The sequence below is a fragment of the Chelonoidis abingdonii genome, chromosome 10 (genome assembly GCF_003597395.2).
Source record: "Chelonoidis abingdonii isolate Lonesome George chromosome 10, CheloAbing_2.0, whole genome shotgun sequence".
Lineage (NCBI taxonomy): Eukaryota > Metazoa > Chordata > Testudines > Testudinidae > Chelonoidis > Chelonoidis abingdonii.
Genome location: NC_133778.1, coordinates 73148493 through 73173902, shown reverse-complemented (window position 1 = coordinate 73173902; position 25410 = coordinate 73148493). Strand labels below are relative to the sequence as shown.

Sequence of the window (25410 nt, the reverse complement as noted above, 5' to 3'; positions counted from 1 at the left end):
TCTCTCCTTGACATGGTTAACTCCTCTGATGCCAGGGAGGGTGCTACTAGCTGGAAGGCAGACAACAGGAGCCATTGGTAGGTGACACTTCTCCGCCATGGATCACATGCCAGTTGGGTACCTGGAGTTAGCAGGGCTTTCTGTGACTCTCAGCATGGCAGTCTCCACTCTGAGTTTCAGCTCAGTGGGTTTTTCTTCTGTTTTATACTTCTACTACCAATAAAGATTCTGCAACCAGGTCTCAGCTGGCAGTGTTGTTGCTGACACACAAGGCAAAATCCATTCCAATTTGTCCTTCTGGTCCCTTTTAGAGAAAATAGGAAGGTCTCTTCCTCCTCTCAGTTATCATACAAAGAGAACACAACCACTGAAAACAGCCAACACAAATCTGGATCTTAGACGTTTGCTGGATTACCACGGAAGCTGCTAACATTCATTGTTCACTTCTCCTTGAAAGAGAACTATGTCCAACATTGCCTGCTCTCAGAAATAACACAACCCCTAATGGGCAGGTATCTACACCCCAAACACAGGCTCTTATTGAAGTTTGTTGGAATCTCAGAGGAGAAGCTATGGAGACTGAACTGCCCTTTGTCCCTAGGGACCTCTCCAGGTCTGGTGCACTGCTGAGGTAGTGTGGAGAAAGCTTGTACTGCTGCTACTTCACTGGCACACCAGTATAGGTGCAGTACAACTGTCAACCTGGCTCCTTTCACATGCAGTTGACTCACTTTAGATGAAAAAATAACGTGGGTTAAATTAGCATTAAAATCCTGTGCCCTTCCCTGCAGTCAGATTTGGAGCAGAGTTAAACCATGCTAGTGTGTGTTGGTCCAAGCATGCACAGACATCTTAGTGCTAATCGTTCTTCTGAACCTTCCTCTTGAGCAGCCAAGAATGTAGGCTAGCTGCTAGGTGTATTTCAGGCAGCAGACAGTATCCTTTTCTCCTCAGCAGCTCTGAGCTCTTACCCTCCAGTCAGTGCCAGCTTTCCATAGAGTTGTTGGAGCACAGCTAAACTCATAGTCTTTGCCCCAGTAGTAGCGTCCTGCACTTCTCCCAGCATCTGGTTCCATTGAAGAGTGTATTTACAGAGTCTTTGCTTTGCTTTCCTCTCTTTAGCCCCATCACGGAGGAGCCTGCGATAAAACCGAAATGTTTACTCACCACTGAACTCTGAGAGGAGGGAGCTTCGGTGCTTCCAATCTGCTGAAAACTCAAACCTTCTAGCATCTTCAAGGAGCCCTTTGGAAGGACCTACCTGGGATTAAGCTCTTGCTGGATGTGGCCACAAACGACCAGCTGCTTTGCTGAGAATCTGGAGGGAAACTTTCATCTTTGTTGCAGTTCAGCTAGAACTATAATATAAAGTAGGATGTAAAGCTCCAAGGATGCATGAGCTTCTCCCTCAGGAGAGATGAAGCACACGCTGGAACTAGTTCTGGGCATGAATAACGAAATCTAGGAGAGTTTCATCCATATTTGACTTAGTCTCTTTACCTTTACTGCTTCATAGATGGAAAGTGTTCACTCTGATATCAGCCCACTAGCTTTGTGAAAAGTTGTGGCCCAGAGCTTCATAACTTGACACTGGGAGAAATTAGAAGAACTTCTAGGGCCAGCAGCTGGTTATGAATATAAATGATGACTAATAGCGATAATGGTAATTTTATACAATCAAGGCCATTCTTTTCTGTGTAAATGTCCCTTCTCTGTTTTCCTTTGTACCAACATGGACAAGCCTTCTTGGCCTTAACCCTCTTCGTAGTCTTTTGCACCTTCTCTTTACAGCACCTGGAAAGAACTGAAAATCCAGCCCATGAGTGCCGATTTACCCCAGTAACTGGATTTAAGCTGCTCTTCGTAGCCAGAGAAAGGAAGAATTCTTCTGCCGAACAGCTTAGCATTCCCAGAGAAAGATAGAGAGGTCTCACATTTTGTCCCAGACATCTTCATTTCCTGGAAGACTTAACAAACATATTTAGATGTGTTTTAAGCCATAGAGATGCATCCTAGTTTGGATGTGAAAGCGAGACCTAAGGATGAAGGGTGTGAACACAGGGACTCGCCAAAGGCTGGTCTCAGTTGTTATTTTTTTTAGGGCTAGGAGGGACTTTTACTGTTCATCTTGGTTCTGTGGGTGTTTCCAGCTGCTGTTATTTAAGAACACTCGACTAGCTGGTTAGTGGCACAAGTGTACAAACAGAACAGTTAATATCCTGCCTGCATTCAGTTCCAAACTTCAATATCAGGTGGGAGTCAGAGCAGAAAGAGGTCAGCTGGGGACAGAAAGAGGATCGAGGGTCAAATGTCTCCTAATGGCAATTTACCCATTTGGGTAGGTGGAAGATAGGAGCATTTGTGCAAGAGTGGTGATCAGACTACACTCTGCAGAGTGCTGACCTTCCTGTACTAATGGCAAACATGTTTGCTGTCTGTATCCCAAGGAGGATTAGGATACAGACAGGCCAGCTTGAAGAGACCATTAGGGCTGCAGGCAATAGGGTCCCCAGCAGAAACCACACCGATGAGCCTTTAGATACGATGGTGGTGAGTGCTATCGAAAACTTTAACAAAAGGTCAAAGGAAGAAGAAAAATGGGAGCCCAATTGGACAATAATTTGATGTCTTTTATCATGACTGCGTCCTAACAGGAATGCCTGGTTGAAATAGCAAGGGGGGTAGTTTCTGTGATTGTGACTGGGGCCAGAGGCAGATCTCTGCATAGTGGTGTATTTTATAAATATTTACATGCAGTTAGTTCATGTTGGCAGAAACACTTTTAAAGAACATTCTTAAACTTTTGCCCATTCTCACTTCTGCTTGCTTAAAATCTGCACATTTCTAAACGTGGAAAATAAAAACTGGACTGAACCACTGTGGTGATGAGAGAGAATGGGTTAGTTTGGGGCTGGTTTTTTCCTCAGCATAACAGAGTTTGCTGCTGCTGAATGTGGCTGGGTCTGTCAGGGGCTGCTGTAGTGCTTGTGTCTGCGAGATGCTTATTGAGAGTGATGTTAAGGAAGGAATGGCTTATCATACGTAGCCAGCTGTCACTCTTCAGTCCCTTCTCCCCCCACACCAGCCCTCCAAAAATAAAATAAATAAGGCCTTACATAGGGAAGAATAGAAAACACAAGTAGCAGTGGGGCTTGGTAGACTGGCCCGTGACTGTGTGTGGATAGTGGTTCCCAGGCACTGCTACAGGAAACAGTGGTAGGGATTTGTGACTGGTACTACAGGTATTCCCACACTCTCTATGCACTGACTGTGAGAGGAATTGAGCAGCCCAAGTCCTCACTGACTCCAGCACTTCTCATCCTCAAAGTGAACTTCTGTCATAGGCCAGATGTCGCGGTTCTGCTCACTCCCCATTGAATTGTATCCACGGTAGTAGAGGTCTGGATTGTTTACTCATCACATCCAAGCTTTGTTGCAGGTTAGGATGGATATGGCTTCCTGGCTCATACCTTACTCTGGGTTAGTACATTTGCCCAAAAAGGTTGCTTCAGCAGTGGGAAGCTACAGGTGCAGGAACAAAGCCATTACTGTGATGGAGAAACTTGGCACTTCCTGTTAACCTGTTTGCTCAGCAGCATCACCTGCCAGAGAGATTTGTTGGTTTTGTCAACAGACCGAAGACAGTAGAATTTTAATTTAAAACAAGTTTGTTAGTTGGTACAGCAGGTTGAGGTGAACTATGCACTAGCCACAGGAGCCTCTTAACAAAATAAAATAATTAAGCATAGTGCATAGTATGTGCAGTCCCTCCCCAGTGACCATCTGTGTCCAATAAATTATACATGGTGATGAAAATATTGTGCCCCTAAAATCTAAATAGTTTAATGCTGAATTAATTAGTGTGATCTTTTTAATCCTTTAGAACTATGGCCAGGATTTTTCCAAAGTAACTAGTGATTTTAGATGCCTGGATTTTTGGTACCCAGCTTCAGATATTTGGGATGAAATCTTGGCCCCATTGACATCAATGGCAAACTCTCAATGACTTAACGGGGGGCAAGGATTTTACCACTAATTTGCAGAGGGTGAGTGCGTCCCACTCTCTGAAAATTAGGGCCTTTTAAATATCCAGTTGGGCACCCACAATTGTCAGTCACTCTGGAAGACTGTAACCTGTAAATCCTATTCTGTTCCAATGATGATCAGATGCTTATAGTTTTGTTTCACTAAAATGTTACTTACAAAATGGCAGATGTAAGTGCAGTAGCCTGATTGGCTGCTGAATCCATATTGTATAATACAGAGGACCCATATTTACCAAAACAAAGAAAAATACAGGAACCGTGACACTGTAGAGTATCAGTTACTGCCTTTCGTCCACTCGGAAGGGCATTTCTGATCATTTCCTGTTATTTACCGGCTGTGTAGAAGGCCCAGCTGACCTGTAAAATGTTGCCCATTGGCATTTAGTTATTTTAATTTAAGTGCTTCATCTATAAAATTCTGCCATCCAGGTTTTGAATTTGTTGTTGGGACATTTGATGACATTGTTGAACAGTTACAAAATACAGCAGAACAGCCCTTTTAAAATTTGAAGAGAGTAAGAAATAGGCAATTTGTACCACCCAATATGTGGCATTCAAAGAGGGGAAAAACCCAGCTCCCAGAACCAAGGAGTTAATCTCCATTTGAATTACGAAACCATCACCCTACTTTACTGATGCTTATTCCAGTTTATAGTAATTAAATGTTGCATTTTGCCTCTTCCTCTTTTACTTTGTTGGTGTTTAGTTTCTAGATATCAAACAGGGATTAGTAAAATACTTTCTTATATCTGGAATTAAAATGTGACTATTGTAAACGCATTGCAGAAGGGTGCCTGGACCACGTGACCACCTTGGTTATGGAAATGTAAATAGAAAGTAATTTACCTTATTAATCTCATGGAAGTGATGGCTCTTAAAGCTCCAGCATTGATCTCATCCAATGAGCCTAACAGCAGCAGGCTGGAGAGTCTAAACTCCGTGAGTAATAATTTCCATTGAAATGTTTATGTAATAAATTCCATAGCTACTTACATCATATGTTCACTTATGCCATATACATGGGGCATCAGAATTAGCATGCAGGATCTTAGAGACCAAAACCACAGGCCTCTTTACCACTTTAACTAAAGGAATAAGGCTCTGCTAGTAAGAAAAACAGGCAGTATAAAGCAGTACTTAGATATTAGCCAGTTAAAGTACATACGTAAGTATGAATTTCTTCAAATTTGAACATTAGCCTAGGTAGCACAGTAGGACTTCAGTTTGGACTGTTTTCTGAACAAATAACTGTGGGAAGGAAAAACTTGCTGCTCCAGGAAAGAAACTCTGGATAATAGCTCAGTTCAAATTTGGCTTTCTTTCCACAAACCTCTTCTTTTCAGTCTCGTTTTGTTTTCCAATCTCTCTCCTGCCCCACACCTTGCTTTTTGTCTTCAGCACATTCCTGCCTCTTGCAGGAGATGCTGTACTACGCAATCATCCTTCCCCTTCAAAAGCAGCATGGGGCTATACTGTCAAGTACTAAACATGCGCTGCTAGAAAGCACACCTCCTATATTAGGGCATTCATCTGGCAGCTGTGTCTCTTGACCAACTGTCAGCCCAGCACCTTGTCATGTGAGATGTCTTATCAGAACTTCTTGGATTAGCAGCAAACTCTGTTAGCCCTACATCTGTCACACTCAAGGCTTTTCACAAATAGCTGGACAACAGTACATTTTTATTTAAAAAATCCTTGTCTTTAATGGCCTTTTAATGATACAAGTGTAACCCAGTTTAACACAGAGTAGCAGAGAGCATGGGTTGCTGCACAAGAAGACTTATCAGAGGCATGTTTAAAAATTCCTATAACAGAACAGCCAGTTGAAAATGGGAAAAGCTGGGAGATACATTATAGTCTGCTAAGCTCTGGGAGTTGTTTTCTGGCCAAGAGCAGTCCTCATTCTACCTGAACCTTTCATAGGACTTTAGAAATAGTGCAGGTCCCCTACTCCAATGCATTAAAATTAAATGACTTTTATAAGCACACTAGGTTTTTATGATTAGAGAGCGAAATCCAGGCAGTTTGAAGTGTCTCCATTTGAGACCTGTGATCTGGAGCACTTGGTGTTAGCATTTGACACTGGGCATCAGGATGTTCCCCTTCAGCTCAAGTGCTGAAGCGCCATGGAACTGTTCGCAGTAGGGAGCGGGTATTGCACAATGCGGGAGGAAGGTAGGAGTCTAATGTGATGTTCCCAGCCATTTTACTTTCTGGCTGAGCACTTCACGTCTCTGGTTTCCTCCCACACACACACACACAACTAATTACACTTAACTGGACAAACTTATTTCAAAGTATGTAAGAATATTTTTTAGCGAGACAGTTTTGTTAAAAATCACACTAGCTACTGTATTTTTACGTTTTATATGTAAAGCTTGACAATAGCTCAGCGTATAATTTATTTGTTTGGTTTTTTATAAAGTTCACCCTCCTGCCTCACGACGATAGCCAATGTATAAACTGTATTAGAGGCACTGCACTGAGCTTCGTATTGAGTCTGTACATGGGAACAAGAACTGTGATTTGTAGTCCACTCAGAATCAACTGTGAATTGTTTTTATTGTAGTTTTCTCTTAAATATACCACATCTGTGCAAAACGGTCTCTGAGTCATCTTTCCTTCGAACGTCACTTCCACAAAATTGTAAGGCAGCTAACGTGACTTTAGCAGGGCAGGCTAGCCAAGAGTCAGTGTGGGAAATTAACCATCGAAGGTCAAAAGACTCCTCCAGTGAAACCAAAGCAAAAGAGCTTTTTGTAGGTAAACGATGTGACCGTCAAACACTCTATCTGCGTTATAGTTTGTGTGTCATCTATAATAAAGCTTTAGCCCCAGCCAATACAAGCCACATGTTTCTCCCCAAAAGTTAAGGTTTGCTGGCAGCCTCTTGCTTGAAATTGCGTTGCTGAAGAGACTCTGTTCATGGAAAGATTTTTAACCCATACTCGGCTAAATAGGTTAAGACTCTGACCCCTATCACAGACTTGTCTGTGACCGTTTGTGACTAAAATGCAATTTAAGTAAGATATATTAAAACATGTAGATAACTCAGAATATTAAGTGCCAGATTTTTTAATGGGGGCTATTGGCAGAACACTTGTGGAAAACTGGCTATTTATGTGTGTAAATGGGAGCTTGAACACGTTTGAAACCTCTGTCATAGGATGCACTCATCATTGCTGGTGCTTCCTCCAGATCGCACTGGAGATTAACTCAGGTGTTGTGCCCTCCTCAGGCAGTATCCCTCCTGGCATCCTCTCGCCCTGCGGACCCTCCTCTTCGTGACTCATCCCTCCAGCCAGGTCACTGTATGGTTTCCATTTCTGGGGCAAGGGAGGGTGTTACCCAAAGTCTTTCCACAGTGTATCAGGCAGTCCATTGTCTTCTGCCTGTCAATGCCACATCCCCAGTGGCTGGTAGGGAAACCTGGGCTTTCCTCTGTTCCAGGTTCCAGTTCAGGGGCCCTTCTGTCAGCACCCATGCCTTGCTACAGAGCCATGCTTTGCTGCTTTCCCCCTGAGCCTCTCCTACCTTTCTGGGTTCGCCAGCCTCCCTGCTTCCTCTTCCCAGGGAGTGACTGCAGCCTACCTCCCTGCCACCCCTTTCTGTTGCTAGCTCCTGGGCTTTATACAAGCCCCTCCTGTTTCTGTCCTACTGAGTCTGCTCCCAAACAATTCTCAGCTCCCTGGCCGCCTCCTCCAGGTGCAGCCTGTGGAATTAATTAGCCCACTTGGCCATCTTAACCCCTTCCAGTCTTGTGTGGGCTAGACACCCTATCACAGTCCCTAAACGTATAACTTAGTTGGCGGTTTATAATGCATCTTTTTTTATAGCCCAAGTAAAGAATTGGAGACATCAAAAAAAAAAGGGGGGGGGGGTTGAGACTTGGGAGGCTGGAAGACCTGTTTGTAGAAACAAACAAAGGCCACTTATTGCTAATTAAATTCAGGAAAGTGTCAAAATAAATGGGATTATTTTTTACTCGTGCTCTCTCCCCTTTCACAGCTATATCCGTTTAAGAACATGACTCCCAAGAAGGCGCTTCTGCTTACCCCTTACTGGAAAAATGTGAGAGGTGAGCTGGTCAAAATTGTCCTTTAGCCATGTAATGAAAGGGAAGAGTGATTTAAATCAGAAGGAAGTGAAGAGCTCTAGCAAAAGCTGCAAAGTTTCCATGTCCTCTAACTCAACTATATTTTTCAAACCTGCTTCTAAAGTTTGTAACAAAATCATGAAACAGGTTGACTTACCATTCTTTTATTGAATTAGAAAAAGTAAATTTACTTTTGCCTCTTATCATTCACAATAAAACGTCCATTTTGCAGCTAAACTGCCCTGCCCTCAATACTGATAAACACAGTTTCTTCTATCAGAGGGGTAGCCGTGTTAGTCTGGATCTGTAAATGCGGCAGAGAGTCCTGTAGCACCTTATAGACTAACAGACGTATTGGAACGTGAGCTTTCGTGGGTGAATACCCACTTGGTCGCATGCATGTAGTGCCCATGCATCCGATGAAGTGGGTATTCACCCACAAAAGCTCATGTTCCAATACGTTTGTTAGTCTATAAGGTGCCACAGAACTCTTTGCCGCTTTTACAGTTTCTTCTGTTGCTCAGGGGTAGCCAATGGTAAACAAAGAATCAGAATATTCTGACCTAATGTAGATTTACTGTGTCTTAAAAAAAAAAAAAAAGTTATTAAATCAGTAAGATCAGATTGGTTTTTGTATCTAAAATAGTCTCACTTTTCAAGCTGTAACAATACACTTGCAGTTCCAGAACAGGTTAATACGAATAGCCTGGTTATACCCTTTCACTTTATGAAGTGAATGTACTGCTTATGAAATGTTTCAAGCATTGGAAAATAGGATGTTTAGGCAGTGAAGAGGTACAGGACAGATGGCAGCAGTGCAAGCTTCTGCCATGCTGGCCTGCTCCCTGTGCTTAAGTGAGCAGCCCTAGTAGAGAAATTAGTCCCTTCACCCGACTTGCCAACAAAGATGCTAATGGTGGTGATCGCTACTAACTGGAGCTAATCCACTGATTATTTCACACAGACCACTGCAGTGCCACCAGATGGTAATGACTTTTGGTGATTACTAACTTGGGCCAGAGTTAAACTAATAACAATTCCTGAATCCTTGCCAAAGGCATATATTGATAGGATGAGCAGCTGTAACGGGTTTATGGAGCGTTTTGTTCAAGTTGGCTAACTTTTCCCCTCCTTTTAGAAATAAACATTTTCATTAAAAATCTTACTAGGTACCAAGCAAGGGGAAGGGTGACGCTATTCAGGGTTTCTGGAAAACATTACCGCAGCCATTAACTACAGTAACTGGGCTTGGCTACACTGGCACTTTACAGCGCTGCAACTTTCGCGCTCAGGGGTGTGAAAAAACACCCCTCTGAGCGCTGCAAGATACAGCGCTGTAAAGTGTCAGTGTAATCAGGGTGGCAGCGCTGGGAGCACAGCTCCCAGCACTGCACGCTACACCCGTAAAGGATGTGGTTTACGTGCAGCGCTGGGAGACCTCTCTCCCAGCGCTGCCGCTCCAACCACACTCACACTTCAAAGCGCTGCCGCGGCAGCGCTTTGAAATTCCAAGTGTAGCCATACCCACTGTTACTAAAGCACTGAAATGGAAGCTGCTCCAGTTGATAGTAATGCAGTGCTGAAAGCAAATATTGCTTACTGAGGGCTCAGTTCAAGCTGTTTGCAGCTTGCTATGGCAGCAGCCTAGGAATACAAACATTCGTGGCAAAAAGGCACTCATGCCCCCACAGAGGAGAGCTCCTGTCTGTAAGTGACTGACACACAAGGCTGATCTCTTTGAATTTCAGAACCTCCATTCCAGTATCAAATCAGATTTGTTTTTAAAGACTTAGAAGTAAGTCAGTGAATGAACAGTCTCTGCTGGCATCTAGGCGTGATCTACAGCTGCCCTTGCAGCTACATATCCTTTCTCTCCCCAGTCAATCCTAGAGAAGATAAAAGTCAATAGGGGCCATACAGCTCACTCTGGCTGACATAAAAACAGACCCATCAGTAAGCCAGGGAAAAACATGCATCTGATGTGCTCTGCCTATGCTTAACTCTGATGTCACTGAGCTGAATTGTTAGGGAGCTGCGTTCAGTCAGAGCCTGCACTGTAACCAGTCACTTCACACCAACCCAAAAGATAGCACATATATACACTTCTACTGAAGATTTGAGACTTTTGTGGGTCTAGGCAATCCTAGAGGCTCCTGGAAACTCCACTGTCTAATCAGTGGTCGAAAACATGCCTGTCTGTGTCAAGAGGTAAATACCTTGTTTGATGTTTATAATGTGTAAAAATAAGTCCGTGATTTGAGACTAGAAAACCCTCTGTAGAAAAGTAATGCAGGCTTAGTACAGTAGAACTTCAGTTACGAGCAGACCTTTCAACCACATGCCTCCGTTGGAAAGAACATACTCAGGCAACAGCAGACAAAAAGAAAAGCAGGTACAGTATTCTCTTAAACTACTAAAAAAATAAAGGGAAAGCAGCATTTGTCTTCTGCATAGTAAAGTTTCAGAGTTGTATTAAGTCATTGTTCAGTTGTAAACTTTTGAAAGAACAGCCATAACGTTTTGTTCAGAGTTACAAACAACTTCCATTCCCGAGGTGTTTGTAACGCTGAGGTTCTCCTATACTCTGATGGTGTAGTTAGAACTGTTCCTTTTCCAGATGTAGGAATTAATGTACATCTCAGATGCCTTCACAGCAATCTGAAATAATTCCATGGTTACTCAATGTATTACCCTTCTCAAACCAGTATTTGGATTAAGTACCCAGTATTAAAATAACACTGCTACCAGTATCATTAAAAGTTTGACTGCAGTAATAAGAGAAGCTAAAGATTAACCATTAAGTTAAATAACTCCGTAGTTAATTTATATGGAAATATCAAATAGCTCTGTGGGCTAGGCTGACAAATACATGATATAATAAAGGCAGAAGTTTTGTGACACTATTTTAAGAAGTGATACATCTGATTAATGAAACTAGATGGAGGGGGATTTTTTTAAACATACTAAAATAAATCCTAAATAAAAGGAGGTCCCAAACACTTTTGCCATATATCTGAACCTCATTCATTTATGCTACATTTGGCTTTCATTACAAGGTACACATTTGGGGTCATAAAAATACATTATTAAAAACATCATGAAATTGAGAAAAATAGCCTGAACTTGCCAGGTACTGAATCTCCTGAAAAGTGCTGAATATTCTTCAGTGGCAATTGAGGGTGCTCCAAACTCCTCAGGATCAGGCTATGAGATGGCAGCATCTAGCAAAAAAAAATTGCAGTAGCTTGTGCATGTACATTCAGTACTTTTACCTTTCAGCTTTTCCCAGCATTTCCAGGAGAGCCACTACTGAGTTCTATGGAGATGCTTTTTTTTTCTTTGCACTCGCTATAGAAGGGAAATGTGTGATATGCACTTTGCTATTTTAAGGCATGTGAAAACAGTTTTTTAAAAATGACAGAGCTGAAGGATTAAAGCAGAAATTAGAAAGGAAGTGGCATTTCCCCTTGACTCTGGCCTCAATTTTTGAGCTCTGTCAGCATGAACAGTTTCTCACTCCGTTTTGTTGAACCAAAAAGCTCAGTTAAAAGCTCTCTTTTTCCAGTAAGAAAATGTCCAAGCCTTTGATCATGTCCTTGGTCCTAGGATCTATCTTGCAGCACAATATTATACCTTCTCCATGGCCACCTATGCTTCCTGCAGTATGGTGATCAGTACATCACTAAGTATTCAACTGCGGTCTAAGTACCACCAGGGCCTAACAATATAACTCCTTTGGTGTTATCATCAGTCCCTATGTTAATACAACTCAAGACCTCATTTGCTCATTTTATGGCTGCTGTATGCTGGTCTGTCTCTATTTCCAAAACCCCAAAATCTTCCATTTAAATAGCATAATACTGCTGCCCGCCTGGCCCAGACAATTAGCTATATTCAGGACCTTGGAGGTTTGTTTCAGTTAGAAGGATAAATTGGTAATATGAGTCAGGAATATTTTTTGGTGCAATCTTATTTCATTGCAGAGACTGAACACAGAGTCCTGTTTCCCTGAACACAGTAGAAATAAACAGGCAGTTCCTTTATTAACAATTTCCAAGTCTTCCTCTGCAGCATGCTCTGTCACTTCTCCCTCTCTGGGCTCTCCTCACTTTCTTTTTGAACACATACAAAGCTTGCCAAATAATCTCTAGGCTGTGTTTGCAAGAGGGCTGTCATAAGTAGATAGGTAAGGTAAGGGTTAAGTTTCTTTTACCTGGAAAGGGTAACCAAACACCTGACCAGAGGACCAATCAGAGAACTGGATTGTTTTAAAGTCAGGGGCGGGAATTTGTATACTCGGGGTCTTTGTTGTTTTCTCGGCTATGGGTAAACAAGTTTCCTTCTAACTCTCTCTTATCTCAAATATTATACCAAAGTCTGTGAGTACAAAGAAGCAAAGTAATTCGGCTTGAGAGCTTTGTGTTGTATGTACAGATGTGGATTGCTGTGTCTTTTTTGCTTCCTCGGCTGTGAGGGACAAGCTTTCTCCTAACTCCATCTTATCTCAAAGTTTCTCCTAAACCTCTGTGAGTACAAGGAAACAAAATAATTCGGGTATGATGAGCTTTGTGTTGTATTTACCATGTATGTTGATTTTGTTGAACTGGTTTAATCGGCTATTTTTAAATCAGCTGGGTTCATATTTCTTATAAAGCAAGAGCGCTGTATTGAGTTCTTAATGCAAGATTATTGTTTATATTTTCTTCTTTTCTTTTATAAAGTTTTCTTTTAAACCTTGTGGAAGTTTCTTTCCTAGTGAGGCAGAGGGGGGAGGAAAAGCCCAAATCTGCGTCTCAACTTCCTATTGTCCCAGGGCGGAAAGGCTGCAGGACAAAGGGAGGGGGAATCTTGTGTGAGCTGACTAGGTGAATGCCTAGCCTCGGGAAGCTAGATTGCCTCTCGGTTGTATCAAGGAGTGCAGTATAGCGTTCACCGGCTAACCCAGGAAAGGGGGAAGCTGGGAGAGGAGAGAGAGAAGACCCAGGGGTCTGGTCTTGGGGGTCCCCAAAGGAAGGGTTGGGACACCAGAGAGGAAAGGGGGTCAGGCCTATAAATTCCTGACCTGGTGGCAGCGAGAATATCCAAGCTGGTAGTGAGCTTGGGGGGAGTTTCAGGTAAGCACCCAGATTTTGGACGCTAAAGTCCAGGTTTGGGACAGGAGGCTTTATTACAAGGGCCCCTTAGGGAAACCATCAGACCTGCTCAGACTTTACCATATGGCCCAGTGTCTTATGCATTATTCTCCTATTGCTTCTAGCTATCTCTACGTAAAGAAGGATCTAATTCCTCCTTCCATTTAGCCTGAAAGTAACATGCATGAGCTTTAACCTGGTCTGTGATTGTTTACAGATCACGGACCTGCTGATGGTAGCCATTAATAAAGCTTCCAGCATAACACTGTATTCACAATACGTTCTTCCTTTGTTCCAGTCTGACTCTCGGACAGTTGTCTACACTGACCTGTGTTTGCCATCTGCAATCTGTCCCCTAAATGAATCAAATATATTGTGGCGGTAGCATGTTTAAATACATCCAAATAGTGTTCAAAATTGTGCATTAACCAGTACCATAATCTTAATTTATCAAGAGGACCAACTTTTGACCCATTTACATTGTTGATGGGGTTGCCTTGGTGTAAGTCAAGGCAGAATTGGCACATTTTATTCTACAAATAGTGCTTGTAAGGCCTAGAAGGACCCACTCAGAGGACCCTTCTAACCTAACGGGTTCCATGACTGTACACAGTATTGGCCACCAACTTGAAAAAGACTTAGAAAGTGACCAGAAGACAAGGCAGCTATAGAGAAGGGTGGAATCAGGAGCTCAATAGGTTGTTCTTAGGGAGGGGTTGCAAGGAGATCTACTGTAATTTTGGGTTAAAAAAGGATCCCACAATGATCTGGGTAGGAATCTCTCTACCGCACAAAACCAAGGGCATAAACCAAGACTGTGTAAAAAGAAGTTCAGTCAGTTATTAGAAAGACTGTTTTTCACCAAAAATGTGAAATAGACCACTGGATATAATACTTCCTAGTTAGTTCTACTGAGAAGCAGGTGGGAATGTCTCTCTTATGTGTATTTCATTTAAATGCTGTTCAGCTCCATTTGCCAGAGTGAGATTTCACAGAGACTGGACCGGGGCTTGCCCCCAATCAGGAGCAGCATATCAGGATGGTTGGTAACTGCCATGCTCATAGGTCTCTCAGGCTGACAGTCAGTTCCTCTCCTGTTTTTTGTAACTTCAGCAGCAGTGAGAGCTTGTTCTTGGGAAGCGATGAGGTGGGAGAAATGCTCATTTTTGGAAAATATGCTCTGTGCTTTGTCTACACACAGTTCTGCCTCTGAAGAGGTTTGGAATGAGCAAAAGCCCAATGGCTCCAGAGTCTGGCTAAAGGTCTTCATTTCTATCTCGTTGCCACCATCGTTGCTGAATGGTTGGTGTACAGGCTGCTGGTGAAAGTAGCCATGAAAATGGGCATTCTGCTTTGAGACCGCCACCAACTTTTGAGGCTCTTTCCCCTTTAGACACCAGTGATTGATGGGGGATGCCCCAGAGAAACCTGGCGTCAGTTGGAAACCAACACCAATGCCCACGATGCAGTGATACCTTTTAGAAGAAAGAATTACCTCTGTTGTACTAGCCAGTTTTTCCCATATCTGGGAACTGAAATGGTACTTCCACAGGCTGTTGTTAGGCCTAGAGTTTGAAATCCCTCCGCCAAAAGTCAGCATGGAGTCTTGAAAAACCACAGAAGAGTGTCCCACCACTTTTGGAGGACCTTGGCTAAACACAAGGAAAGGCAACATTTAGTGCTTATAAAAACAACAAGAATATTCATTATTTCAGTTGGAAAAGGAAATGGTCAGAACACTCCTGCCTGCCCTGGTGCATCAAAACTTTGTCCAGCTCAGAGCTGCCTTGCCAACTTGCCCAAAGATCAGGGATATTTTCCTGACATAAAATGCAGCAGACTGCAGCCACTTTCATCTTTTGATATGGAAGGGTAATCCACAGAGACAAGAGGTCCAGGATGCAATGCTCCCCCTCAATCTGGACAGTTTTTACTTCCATTAAAATCGCAAGATCCCATCCTGGGCCCAGTAGTCTCTGCAGCCTGCCTCTTCCTATTAAAGATAAGGGCAACCAGAAGCCACACCTTTTCCATCCTTGCTCTATTTCCCTCTGTCTCAAACTCAAATCCAAGGAACAGTGAAACCTGATCAAATGCAGTTAGCTTAAATCCCTAAGAAATCATAGAAATTGCAAAGATCTTCTTATGTGTTACAAGAAGAATTGTTCCAGGTGTTCTGTCCCTTAGTCCTCTGTCTCATTTTCAAAGATTCAAATACTTCCACTACTTTAAGCGCTGTTTGCCTGGATACAGTGCCATGGGTGGGGCCTCACTCTTCTCTCGCTAATTTATTTACTATGACAATGAATGAGGTTTACCTTGTTCTGATAGTCGACCACTTGCAGCTTGTAAAGTCCCACTTCCATAGGTCCCTCTGTTCACTCAGCCCCCTCAGTCCTCCGAACAGGTACATGCCCGTGCCATAAACCACAGCGGAGTGACCATGCCGGGGTCCTGGACCAGCATCACAAGACAGTGGAGATACCTTTGACCACTTTCCTGTATCTGAAAGTAGAAGGTAACATTACAGAGATATCAAGAATGTTTGATAACTCAGAACAACTGTATTTAAAGAACAAAGCAACATGTAGCTATGAGGATGGTTTCATTTCCTCTCCATTCCCTAAAGTTAATCTGGCATGAGATGCCATGGTAATATATGAAATCTAAAGTATGGTGGTTAAAAAAACCCAAAACCTATTTTGAAGTGTAAGTGTTAATGAAAGTTCCAGATGGGCAACGCTGGAGGCATTTATTTACAGAACAGGTACTGCAGGCTTCCTAACACTGCCCTGCTCTGCTCTGCGCTTCAACTCTGACCTGGAAAGACTGCTTTGCTTTCCAGGGATGAGAGGGTATGTCAGCCGTCATGCACACTTACTCATTAGTGCCTCTGCTGGCAATGGGTTGGAGGAACACAGGATGATACAGATACACCAATTGATTCCGAACAAGCCATTGAACAGCCGTTAGATGACACGTGCTTTCAGTCACTCTGAGCCTGGGATCTTCTGGTTTCCAAACCAGGATAATAAAGGCTGGTGATGAAATGTGCAGATGGAAACCATCCCCTGCCAATGCAGGATTTTGGTCCCTATGGTATTTTATACTGAGTCCGAGCAGTTAGAGATGCTTAAAATTCTGCAGTAAAACATACTTTGTCAGAGCAGACCCTGTCTGTTAAACAGCTTTGAGACACAAGATTGAGAATAGCTGTCTTCCTTTGCAGTTTACGACTCCAGTTGAAAAGCCAGTTGCAACAGCACCAATTTACAGTGAAGAGTGGCAGATTAAAAGTAGGGTTCTAATTCAGGAATTGAATTCTGTTTACAGAGTGGATGTTTATGGGGATGTAGATAAGGCCTTCAAAAGATGGATTCACTTCTAACAAGCATTGAGGCCTTGCCCTGGATATTAACACCAGTAACAAGCCATTGGTATTGATGCACCTCTACAAACCCCTAATGTAGACACGCAAAGCCACTGAAACAGGGATAAGATGCACCAATGCAAATTGCAACTTAGCCAGTCTACATGAGAGGTTTGAATGAGTGCAGTTATAGTGGAGAGTGACCACTGAATCAGGGAAGGTCACCATTGTAGCTGAGGTTTAAGGTTTTTAGTAGTCCTGTTTGAAAACTTGAAAAATACGACAGTAGACAGCAAAAGCTATCAGCTGATCTCTGTACAGTGGACTCTCTGAAATTGTGTTGGAGACCTCAGCCAAAGGACTAGCACAGAACAGGCAGACTCCTTCAGAACTATGGTGCCCTGCTAGCATTAATTCCAGCCTAAAATGGGTTTTCTCTGCAATCAGAATGTGAGAAAAAAAATTATTAAAATGAAATATTAAATTCTGCCCACCATAGCAAAATCTGAGGATTTACACAGGTTTCTATACAATCCCTGCTGATAAGGGGTTTCTTAAGAGGCCGATCCACATCCCACTGAAGTCATGATGGAGGCTCTCCATTAACTTCAGTGGGCATTGGATCAGATCTTAAGAGAAGTTTTAACTTACCAAAATGTAAAGCCCAAAACTCTTGTGAAATCCCTTTGATGTCGAAGTATCCCCCATAGATGTACATGATGGAATTGTACACTACTGCGCTGTGGCCCTTTCTGTTAGCTGGAGCAATGCTCTGAAAACATTTTAGTAATGAAATGAAAAATCACTTTAACAAACTTTGCCATAGACATCCTGGATCTATGCAGGTTTATCTCAGCACCACTTTCTGCCCCCAATTTAAGAAAAGAAAATCTAGTGATATCTAGGTGAAAATCTTAGCAATTTTGATTTGAGTGATTCCATGGTCAGAATTTTATGAAATATTAATTTTTGCACTAAAACGTGAAAATTCAAATCTTCAGATGTGCTGATGTGAAAACTGATCCCATAGCTGAACAAAAAGTCAATGTTTACATTTTGAGGTTTTCATTCAAAAACAGGAGTGGGTTTTTTGTTTGTGTGTACTGATTCACTTTTTTCCAAAGAAGTCTCTAATTTAGAGTGAAGAACTGAAAAAATTGCCAGATTTTTGTGAAAACAGCACACATCAAACTTGGAGGTTTATGAATATCATCAATATTTTTAAACAATCCTAGTTTTAAGAGAATAAGCCTCTTGTAAAGTGGCAACCTAGGCTTAATATTGGCCCTCTTGATTAAAGGGTTAAAAAAACAGTAGAGGTAATAACATTCAACATTTACATCCTAGGATCAAAGTGTTTGGCAAAGGTAGGTAGTATCCAGGTTTTTCAGACGGGGGAAACCTCAGCTATTGAAATTTCAGGGAAAGAAAGCAGTGTACTTTACAGCAACATATCCCTGAGGAGTCTAGACTGGAACTGTTTTGGGGAACACATTTTAAAGCAATCAACATGCATTTGATTCACCCATTCCCTTACCTCAATCTCCACTGCTGTGTGCCGGCACTCAGTCCATCTCAATGAATCTAAAAGGATTGTTTTAACAAAGTGTAGTTTATATCTAAGACCACAAGAGGACACTGTTGCTTAAAAAAAATCTGAATAGCAATTTTAAAAGTGGCATCCTGGTATATTTACCATATAGCAAGGATGAAACACTAACAAAGCAATATCGTGAGCTACCAACGGGCATATTGTAATTGCCTTTATCTTAGTTGTCTTTTCATTCTCTGAGCTAAGAAAATATTAGACTGTATTATACACTTCCTACTACTGACCAGATGCCCCGATTTTATAGGGACAATCCCAATTTTGGGTCTTTTTTTTATATAGGCTCCTATTACTTCCCACCCCCTGTCCTGATTTTTCACATTTGCTGTCTGGTCACCCTACTTCCTACACCAAGGTTTCTCAATGTAAATATCACCATCGGCTATTCTGTATATTATACATTAAAAGTTTGTGTTTTCTGCTGGGGAATGCTCTTCTTTTGTAACATTGTGATGTAGTCTTAGGGTATGTCTATACTATCCACCGGATGGGTGAGTAATGTTCAATGTATCAGGGATCAATTTATTGCGTCTTGTCTGGACACAATAAATCAATCCCCAAATTGACGCCCATACTGCACTTCAGCAGGAGGAGTAAGCGGAGTCGTCGGGGGAGCCGCGGCAGTTGACTCGCTGCTGTGAAGACAGCCAGGTAAGTCGAACTAAGACACTTCAATGCGTAGCTGAAGTTGCGTATCTTAGTTCGAACCCCATCTCTCCCCCCCACTAGTGTAGCCCAGGCCTAAATGTGCAAAAGTTCCATTTATCTTGAGATCTTGGTAGTGAATATTTTTAATAAGGGGAATTCTAAAAAAAAAAATAAAAGTCAATCTTTAACTAGTACTCTATAGAGCTCATTTTTACTGATTGACAATTTAGTACTATGACTCAGGGAAGCCTATTTCATGTGATGCTTTCCACTTCAATAGGAGTTCTCATCCAAGGATCTCAACGTTGATTAATTCAGTCAAGTGAGTTGAGTATTTCTACTTTACAGGTGGGAAACTGAGGCAGAGATAGGCAAGAACATGCCTAAGATCACATAGTGAAATCAGGAGAGAATAGTAGCAAGGAGGTTTCACTCCCAGTTTTCGCCTGTACCATGCTGCACTTCATGGGAAACTATATATAATATGTATCAGAGGGGTAGCGTGTTAGTCTGGATCTGTAAAAGCAGCAAAGAATCCTGTGGCACCTTATAGAATAACACATATAATATAATATATATATTATGTAATATACTTATTTAATGTTACATTGAAATATTAATAGTAAACTATTTAACAGCACATAAAATGACATACTGTAATATTTCCCAGGGGAAATGTATAAAATATTATTGGATATAATATTAATGACCCATTGCCTTTATTAGAGCTAAATCAGTGATAAACAAAAATTTGGTCTTTAAAGACGGTCAGGAAAAATTTTAAGAAATGCCGTTTTCATTTTTCCCTTTTCTTCATCTCAAGTAGTTTTCTACTTTATTTGATCTTTTTAGGGCATGTCTACACTTACTGGGGATCAACGCTGTTGCGATCGATGCACTGGAGGTTGATTTAGCAGGTCTAGTGAATACCCACTAAATCCACTGCAGATCACTCTCCCATCGACTCCGATACTCCACCGGAACGAGAAACATAAGTAAGTTGATGGAAGAGCATCTCCCGTTGACGCAGTGTGGTGCAGACACCACCATAAGTTGACCTAACCTACATCAACTCCAGCTATGTTATTCACTTAGCTGGAGTTGCATAATTTAGGTCGACTTACCCCTGTCGTGTAGACAAGGCCCTAGTCCCAGCCTTTCTATGTGTTTCTCAGAGTGCAAAATAACGTTACTATTTTCCTCCCATAACAGACAAACATTTGTGAGTTTTCTTCACCATTGGACATAATTCAGAAAAAAAATCCCCTAATCTCTAAGCCTGCTATTTCACTGCTAAAGAACTTTTTAAAGATCAACATATAAAACTCTAAAAGTAAGGAGTCTGATGAAAATCCTGAAAACCTTGAGTACAGAAATGTTGCTACAAAATATTTCCCAATGGAAAGAAAAATTGATTGTTTGGCAGTTTCACAGCCTAATTTTTAAGACAAAATTCTCTCTGTGGTTTTGCGTGTAAAAGTCCCAGTGAAGCCAAAAGGAAATGTGAGCATATGTACGTACATGTACATCAGAAGACACAACTAGGCCCTTACTATTGTATTACCCTCTGTGGAATTACTGTGTATTTGAACAAGTCTGTTTTGCTGCCTCTTGGAAGAAAACTGGTTATCTTGTTCCATACCAATATCATACATCCAGAGAGGGATCTTCGCCTGCGTAAAAGCAGAATCCACCATCCCACCGAAAATATAGAGGATGCCCTGCAAGCACAATGATATTCGTGTATCACCCAGAGGTGGCCAAGTGCAGTACAAAAATCTAAAAATAATTTTAAAAGGACAAAGCCCCCATTACCAAATAAAGTATCCCAAAATGCACAGCCAGTCTTAACTAATGAACAGGAGTGCCACTAAGCAATTTTTTTATTATTTGAGTGCTGTATAAGGGTAGCAAAAAAATCATCCAGTGATAATATAGTAATTCTTATTTATCACCTTTCTCAAAACATTTTACAAACGACATACAGATATCACCGCTGAAATGCAGCCACATCTTGGGGGAAAGCTGACAACTATTTCACAGGGCACAGCAACACTCCTCAACAGTTTGTGCCAAGCACCAAAGAAAAACATCTATTAGGAGCAGGACTAATCTAAACTCACCTGATAAGCCACCATTGAATGTTCTTCCAGTTCTTCTGGGCCATCTTTTGAACAATCCAGTTGTTCCCATTTGTTGCTTGCTAGGAAACAAAAGGAGAGCTAAACTGGACACACACAACCACATGGAAGTCAGCAGTAGAGTGAAAATGAGATGCTTTGAAGGAGGCATCTTTGGTTCTGCCCGCACTTCCAAAATTAGACACAGTTGATATTGGGATCAAACACAGTTTTCCCCTTGACAGGTGTGGGAAGGTGAAAATGTAAACAACTTTAACTGGATTGTTCATTCTCCATTTTTTTTCCTATTAGCATGGAAGGGTGAATTCGTTCCTCCCACAAAATAGGTTTGTACTTTTCTATTTGGCAAACAATTGTATCTCTCTCTTGGTTTGAACAGAGTTAAAATTGTTATTGTTTTTTATATATTGTACACCAAAGCCTTGATATCCCACAAGCATCAATGTCAGCATAGCACTGGGATTCATGCTAGTTAACTGATACTATCTGGGCGAGAATGGGGAGCACAAAACACTGGGGTGTTAAATGAATTTTTCACAAAAAAAGTGTTTGTTTTAATTTCTTTGTAATGGAAGGTGCAATTTGATAATTCAGCCTTACAATATCCAGCTATTTTTGTTTCTGTACTAAAATGTTGCAGTCATTATCTGTATTTTTAATATGTAACATGAATCAGAGTATTTTAAGGAAAGCATTATTTTTGGCTTAAAATAACTAAGGGAAAACAAATCCCATGCTTCGGTGCATAATGACAATAGCAACATATGTGCACCCCATTGCATAATTATCTAGGTGCATTATGGGCTTTTCACCTACGTCACAACCATTCAGCACTGGCACTTGCAAGAAGCAGAACACCAGCTTCGATGAATCAATATGGCAAATTCTGCCATTCCTAAACTGTGGAATGTGAACTTGATATTCCATCTATTCACTTTACAATTTAAGAAGGTAGCAGGTGAACCATTAAAGTTTGGGAGCCGGTGGCCTAGAGACTTCTTATGCCATGGAGTTGCTCCGATTTCACAAGGATCCATGTGTGACTCTGCATCCAGGCATACAGTGGAGGGACAGGCTTACCTATACTGTACCGCCAGAAGTCACTTAGGCTGCTGTTGCATCGACCCCCATAAAGATAAACAAACCCTCTGCAGATGCTGCAGGCATGTTTGAACCGATCGCATGGAAAAGGCTTGCTCTGTGGTATAGGTTTCCATAGGTACTTTGCAGTGTTCCTTTTCATCCCTTCATCTGGGTTCTTGCCAAATCCATTGTCTTCTGTAAAGTGCAGCAGTACTGGGGAGAGCCCCCCAAAAAGTCAGGGACCCAATCTCATCTTGGCAGGGTCTGCGAATGAGAGTGAGGGAGAATTTAAAATAGTGTCAGAACTTTGATGCAGCCCTGTGATACAAAATGTTCCTGATTTCTTCCTGTCCCATCAAAACTTACACTGTTTAAATTATATCAGTCAATGAACTCCACAGCAACACCACTTCTTTGAGCAATTGGGGGTAATACACTGATTATAATACATTTGGACTTCAGTAAAGCATTTGGTACATTGACTCACAAAATCTTCCTTTCCTAACCCAGTGTTTTTCAAAGTTCAGGCTGTGACCCAGTATTGGATCGTGGCATGTAAGGCACTGGGTCCCCTTGCTCAGCACCCAGGGACCTTAGCGGCTCTGGTCAGCACTGCTGACTGGGACATTAAAAGTCCCATCGGTGGTGCTGCCCAGCTAAGGCAGGCTAGTGCCTACCTGTTCTAACACCACGCTGCGCCTCAGAAGCAGCCAGCAGTGGGTCCAGCTTCCAGGGAGGGGGGCTACAGGGCTCTGCATGTTGCCCCTGCCCTGAGCACCAGCTCCACATTCCCATTGGCTGGGAACTGGCCAATGGGAGCTGGGGGGGGGGGTGCCTACCTGTGAGTGAGAGATACCCAGAGCTGCTTGCATGCTTTGGGCTAGGAGCTGGACCCGCTGCTGGCTGCTTCTAGGACACAGTGCGGTCTGCAGTGCCAGGAGAGGCAGGAAGCTGCCTTAGCACCCTGGCTGCGCCGCTGACCGGGAGCCACCAGAGGTAAGTCTGAGCCTCAATCCCCTGCCCCAGCCCTGAGCCCCCCCAAACCCAGAGCCCCTTCCTGTACCCCAAACCCTCATTCCCAGCCCCAGCCCAGAGCCCTGACCCCCTCCAGCACCTCAGCCCAGAGCCCCCTCCCCGACCCAAACTCCTTCTCAGAGCCCACATCCCTTCCAGCAACCCAACCCCCTGCCCTAGCCCTGAGTCCCCTCCCAGACCCAAACACCTTCCCAGAGCCCTGACCCCCTCCAGCACCTCGACCCCCTGCCCCAGCCCAGAGCCCCCTCCCACACCCTGAATCCCTCATTCCCAGGCCCACCCCGCAGCCCACACCCCAATCTTCTGCCCCAGTCCATAGCCCCCTCCCACACCCCAAACCCCTCTGCAGGCGTCAACAATTTTCTTCAACTGGGTCCCCAGGAAAAAAGTTTTAAAACCACTGTTTGAATTTAAGACTTCTGTGAATTGGAAAGTGGTTGGAAGATTGCAAATAAAGGGCAGTAACAATGGGCTTAGTCTGGGAAAGGTTACAGAAATATAACCACAGGGACTGTGACTAGGTCTGTTTTACATCCTCTTGTAATCTGTGTCTGATACCAGATTGGAAGAATAAAATATAGAGATGAAAGTGGCGCACAAGAAGTAACCCAGACGGAATTTAGACTGCCACACTCAAAGGCATCTGGAGTCAAGGTAGACCTGGAGAAAACAAAATAATCTTTTTAACCTAATTTGCCACAAGATGTCACTGTATTCAGTGCAAAGACAGCAACAGCAAGAGCATTCATCTACCTTTTTTTTTTTTAAAAGCTTTAACCCTTTTCTTGTTGGGGCATGGCTAATGCTTAAGGCTGCTTATTTTATGATAGCACAGATAATTTTAATAGTGCCAGCCGTTCAGTTTAAAAGACACACCATTGTGAAACTGACTGTGCCTTTTTCAACACTCTTGGTGTTGGCCAGAGTCCAGAATGACAAGAATTGAGAAAGTGGCAAGGTGGAAATCTAAGGTTACAGATTACAGACTAGCAGGCAAAGCACATTTGAAAATATCAGTCAGTAGTCAGAGGTGTGCAGGCATACTAAATAGCTAGTGCTCTAGGGAACCAACTGACTTGCTGCAGGACTAAGTGAAATCTACTCTGAGGGCATCTGCTTTGACTATAATACTTACAAAGCAAAAAAAGAGGATGTGTTATCACTCTCTTCAGTGACTGAAGATCTGGAAATATCCTTAAGCTAACTAGATGAATGGGTCTGAAACCCTTCGTTTGCCAAGATAAACATGCCAAACCAAAAACAAAGAAAACCCCCATTCATATGCAAAAGTTTGCCCTTACATTTACATTAAATCTAAGTGGAAAGTAAAGGATTATGGAAGAGGCGAGCTGCCACTACAGAAAAAGAAAAATCTTTGGAAAGAGTAAGTCAGTGGTTAATAAGATGCTAGCTCTCCCAGTCTGTTTTGTTAATGGTGCCAAGGTTGGACATCTGAGAAAAGGTGGTCAGAGCTACCTGTCTTCTTCAGTGCTAGAAGACTAGAATGGCTCAGTTTAAGGATGAAGCAAAGGAATAGAAAGCAGATTCTGGAAAGTTTTAACCTCTTGATCTCAGGACATGATGCTTGTAGACCTGCTCCTAGAGCAAAAAAGGAAGGACACCCACTGTTATCAGTGGAGGAAGAAAAGGTCTGACTGTCACTCTCCAGGGCAAAGCATGTTGAGAAAGAGGAGGAGTCAAGGGCCCTAAAATAGCGTGACCAGACAGCAAATGCGAAAAATCGGGACGGGGGGGGGAGAAAAAAAAAACCTATATAAGAAAAAGACCCAAAAATCGGGACTGTCCCTATAAAATCGGGACATCTGGTCACCCTACCCTTAAAATATAGATTCTTCACCTTGTTAGTGTTGTAGGGAGGAGATGTCTGCTTGGTTGAGAGATAAAGACAGCAGAATCCATGACAAAAGTAGGTAGGGGCCTGGTGAAGCTCATTTATGTGGATAATTTTTGGACTTTCAACTACTGTTATGTTGTGGATATTCTTGGATTTATCACTTCACACTTTGAGGAACTGAATGTGTGTTGTGATGCTATAAATAACCTTGTGTTATACTACTGCTTCTGTGGACAGGGGTATTCTGTACTATACAGGAAGATGCTAGCCATATTTCTGAGCACTTCTGCTCCTGAAAATTATCATGGCAGGGTTTAAAAAAAAAAGTAGAAAAACAGTGGTGTTTTGCTAAAGGACAGCTCCTATTAATGGTACATGCTGCTAATCTCACATCC

General features: G+C 42.4%; 2 protein-coding genes across 7 annotated transcripts in view; one reads left to right on the top strand and one right to left on the bottom strand.

Annotated features, from left to right (window-relative positions):
* Positions 1–6647, top strand: part of EPB41L5 (erythrocyte membrane protein band 4.1 like 5) — a 90762-nt gene extending 84115 nt beyond the window's left edge. For all 4 annotated transcript variants that reach the window (XM_075070309.1, XM_075070311.1, XM_075070308.1 and 1 more), the window contains one exon: positions 1123–6647. In XM_075070309.1, coding sequence (XP_074926410.1) covers positions 1123–1180 — 58 coding nt within the window. In that variant the 3' untranslated portion in view covers positions 1181–6647. The remainder of the gene's footprint in view (positions 1–1122) is intronic.
* Positions 6648–8290: 1643 nt separating this feature from the next.
* Positions 8291–25410, bottom strand: part of LOC116834025 (kelch domain-containing protein 3-like) — a 29190-nt gene continuing 12070 nt past the window's right edge. The window contains exons 2-9 of one of the 3 annotated variants that reach the window (XM_075070313.1): positions 22123–22389; positions 21025–21104; positions 20544–20622; positions 18182–18228; positions 17296–17416; positions 15593–15779; positions 14770–14926; positions 8291–11363 (exon numbers count right to left, since the gene is read on the bottom strand). In XM_075070313.1, the coding sequence (XP_074926414.1) occupies positions 11238–11363; positions 14770–14926; positions 15593–15779; positions 17296–17416; positions 18182–18228; positions 20544–20622; positions 21025–21104; positions 22123–22285 (960 nt within the window). In that variant the 5' untranslated portion in view covers positions 22286–22389 and the 3' untranslated portion in view covers positions 8291–11237. Of the gene's footprint in view, positions 11364–14210; positions 14927–15592; positions 15780–17295; positions 17417–18181; positions 18229–20543; positions 20623–21024; positions 21105–22122; positions 22390–25410 lie in introns of those variants that run through there. The other 2 variants (XM_032795838.2, XM_032795837.2) reach the window with 2 other exon arrangements.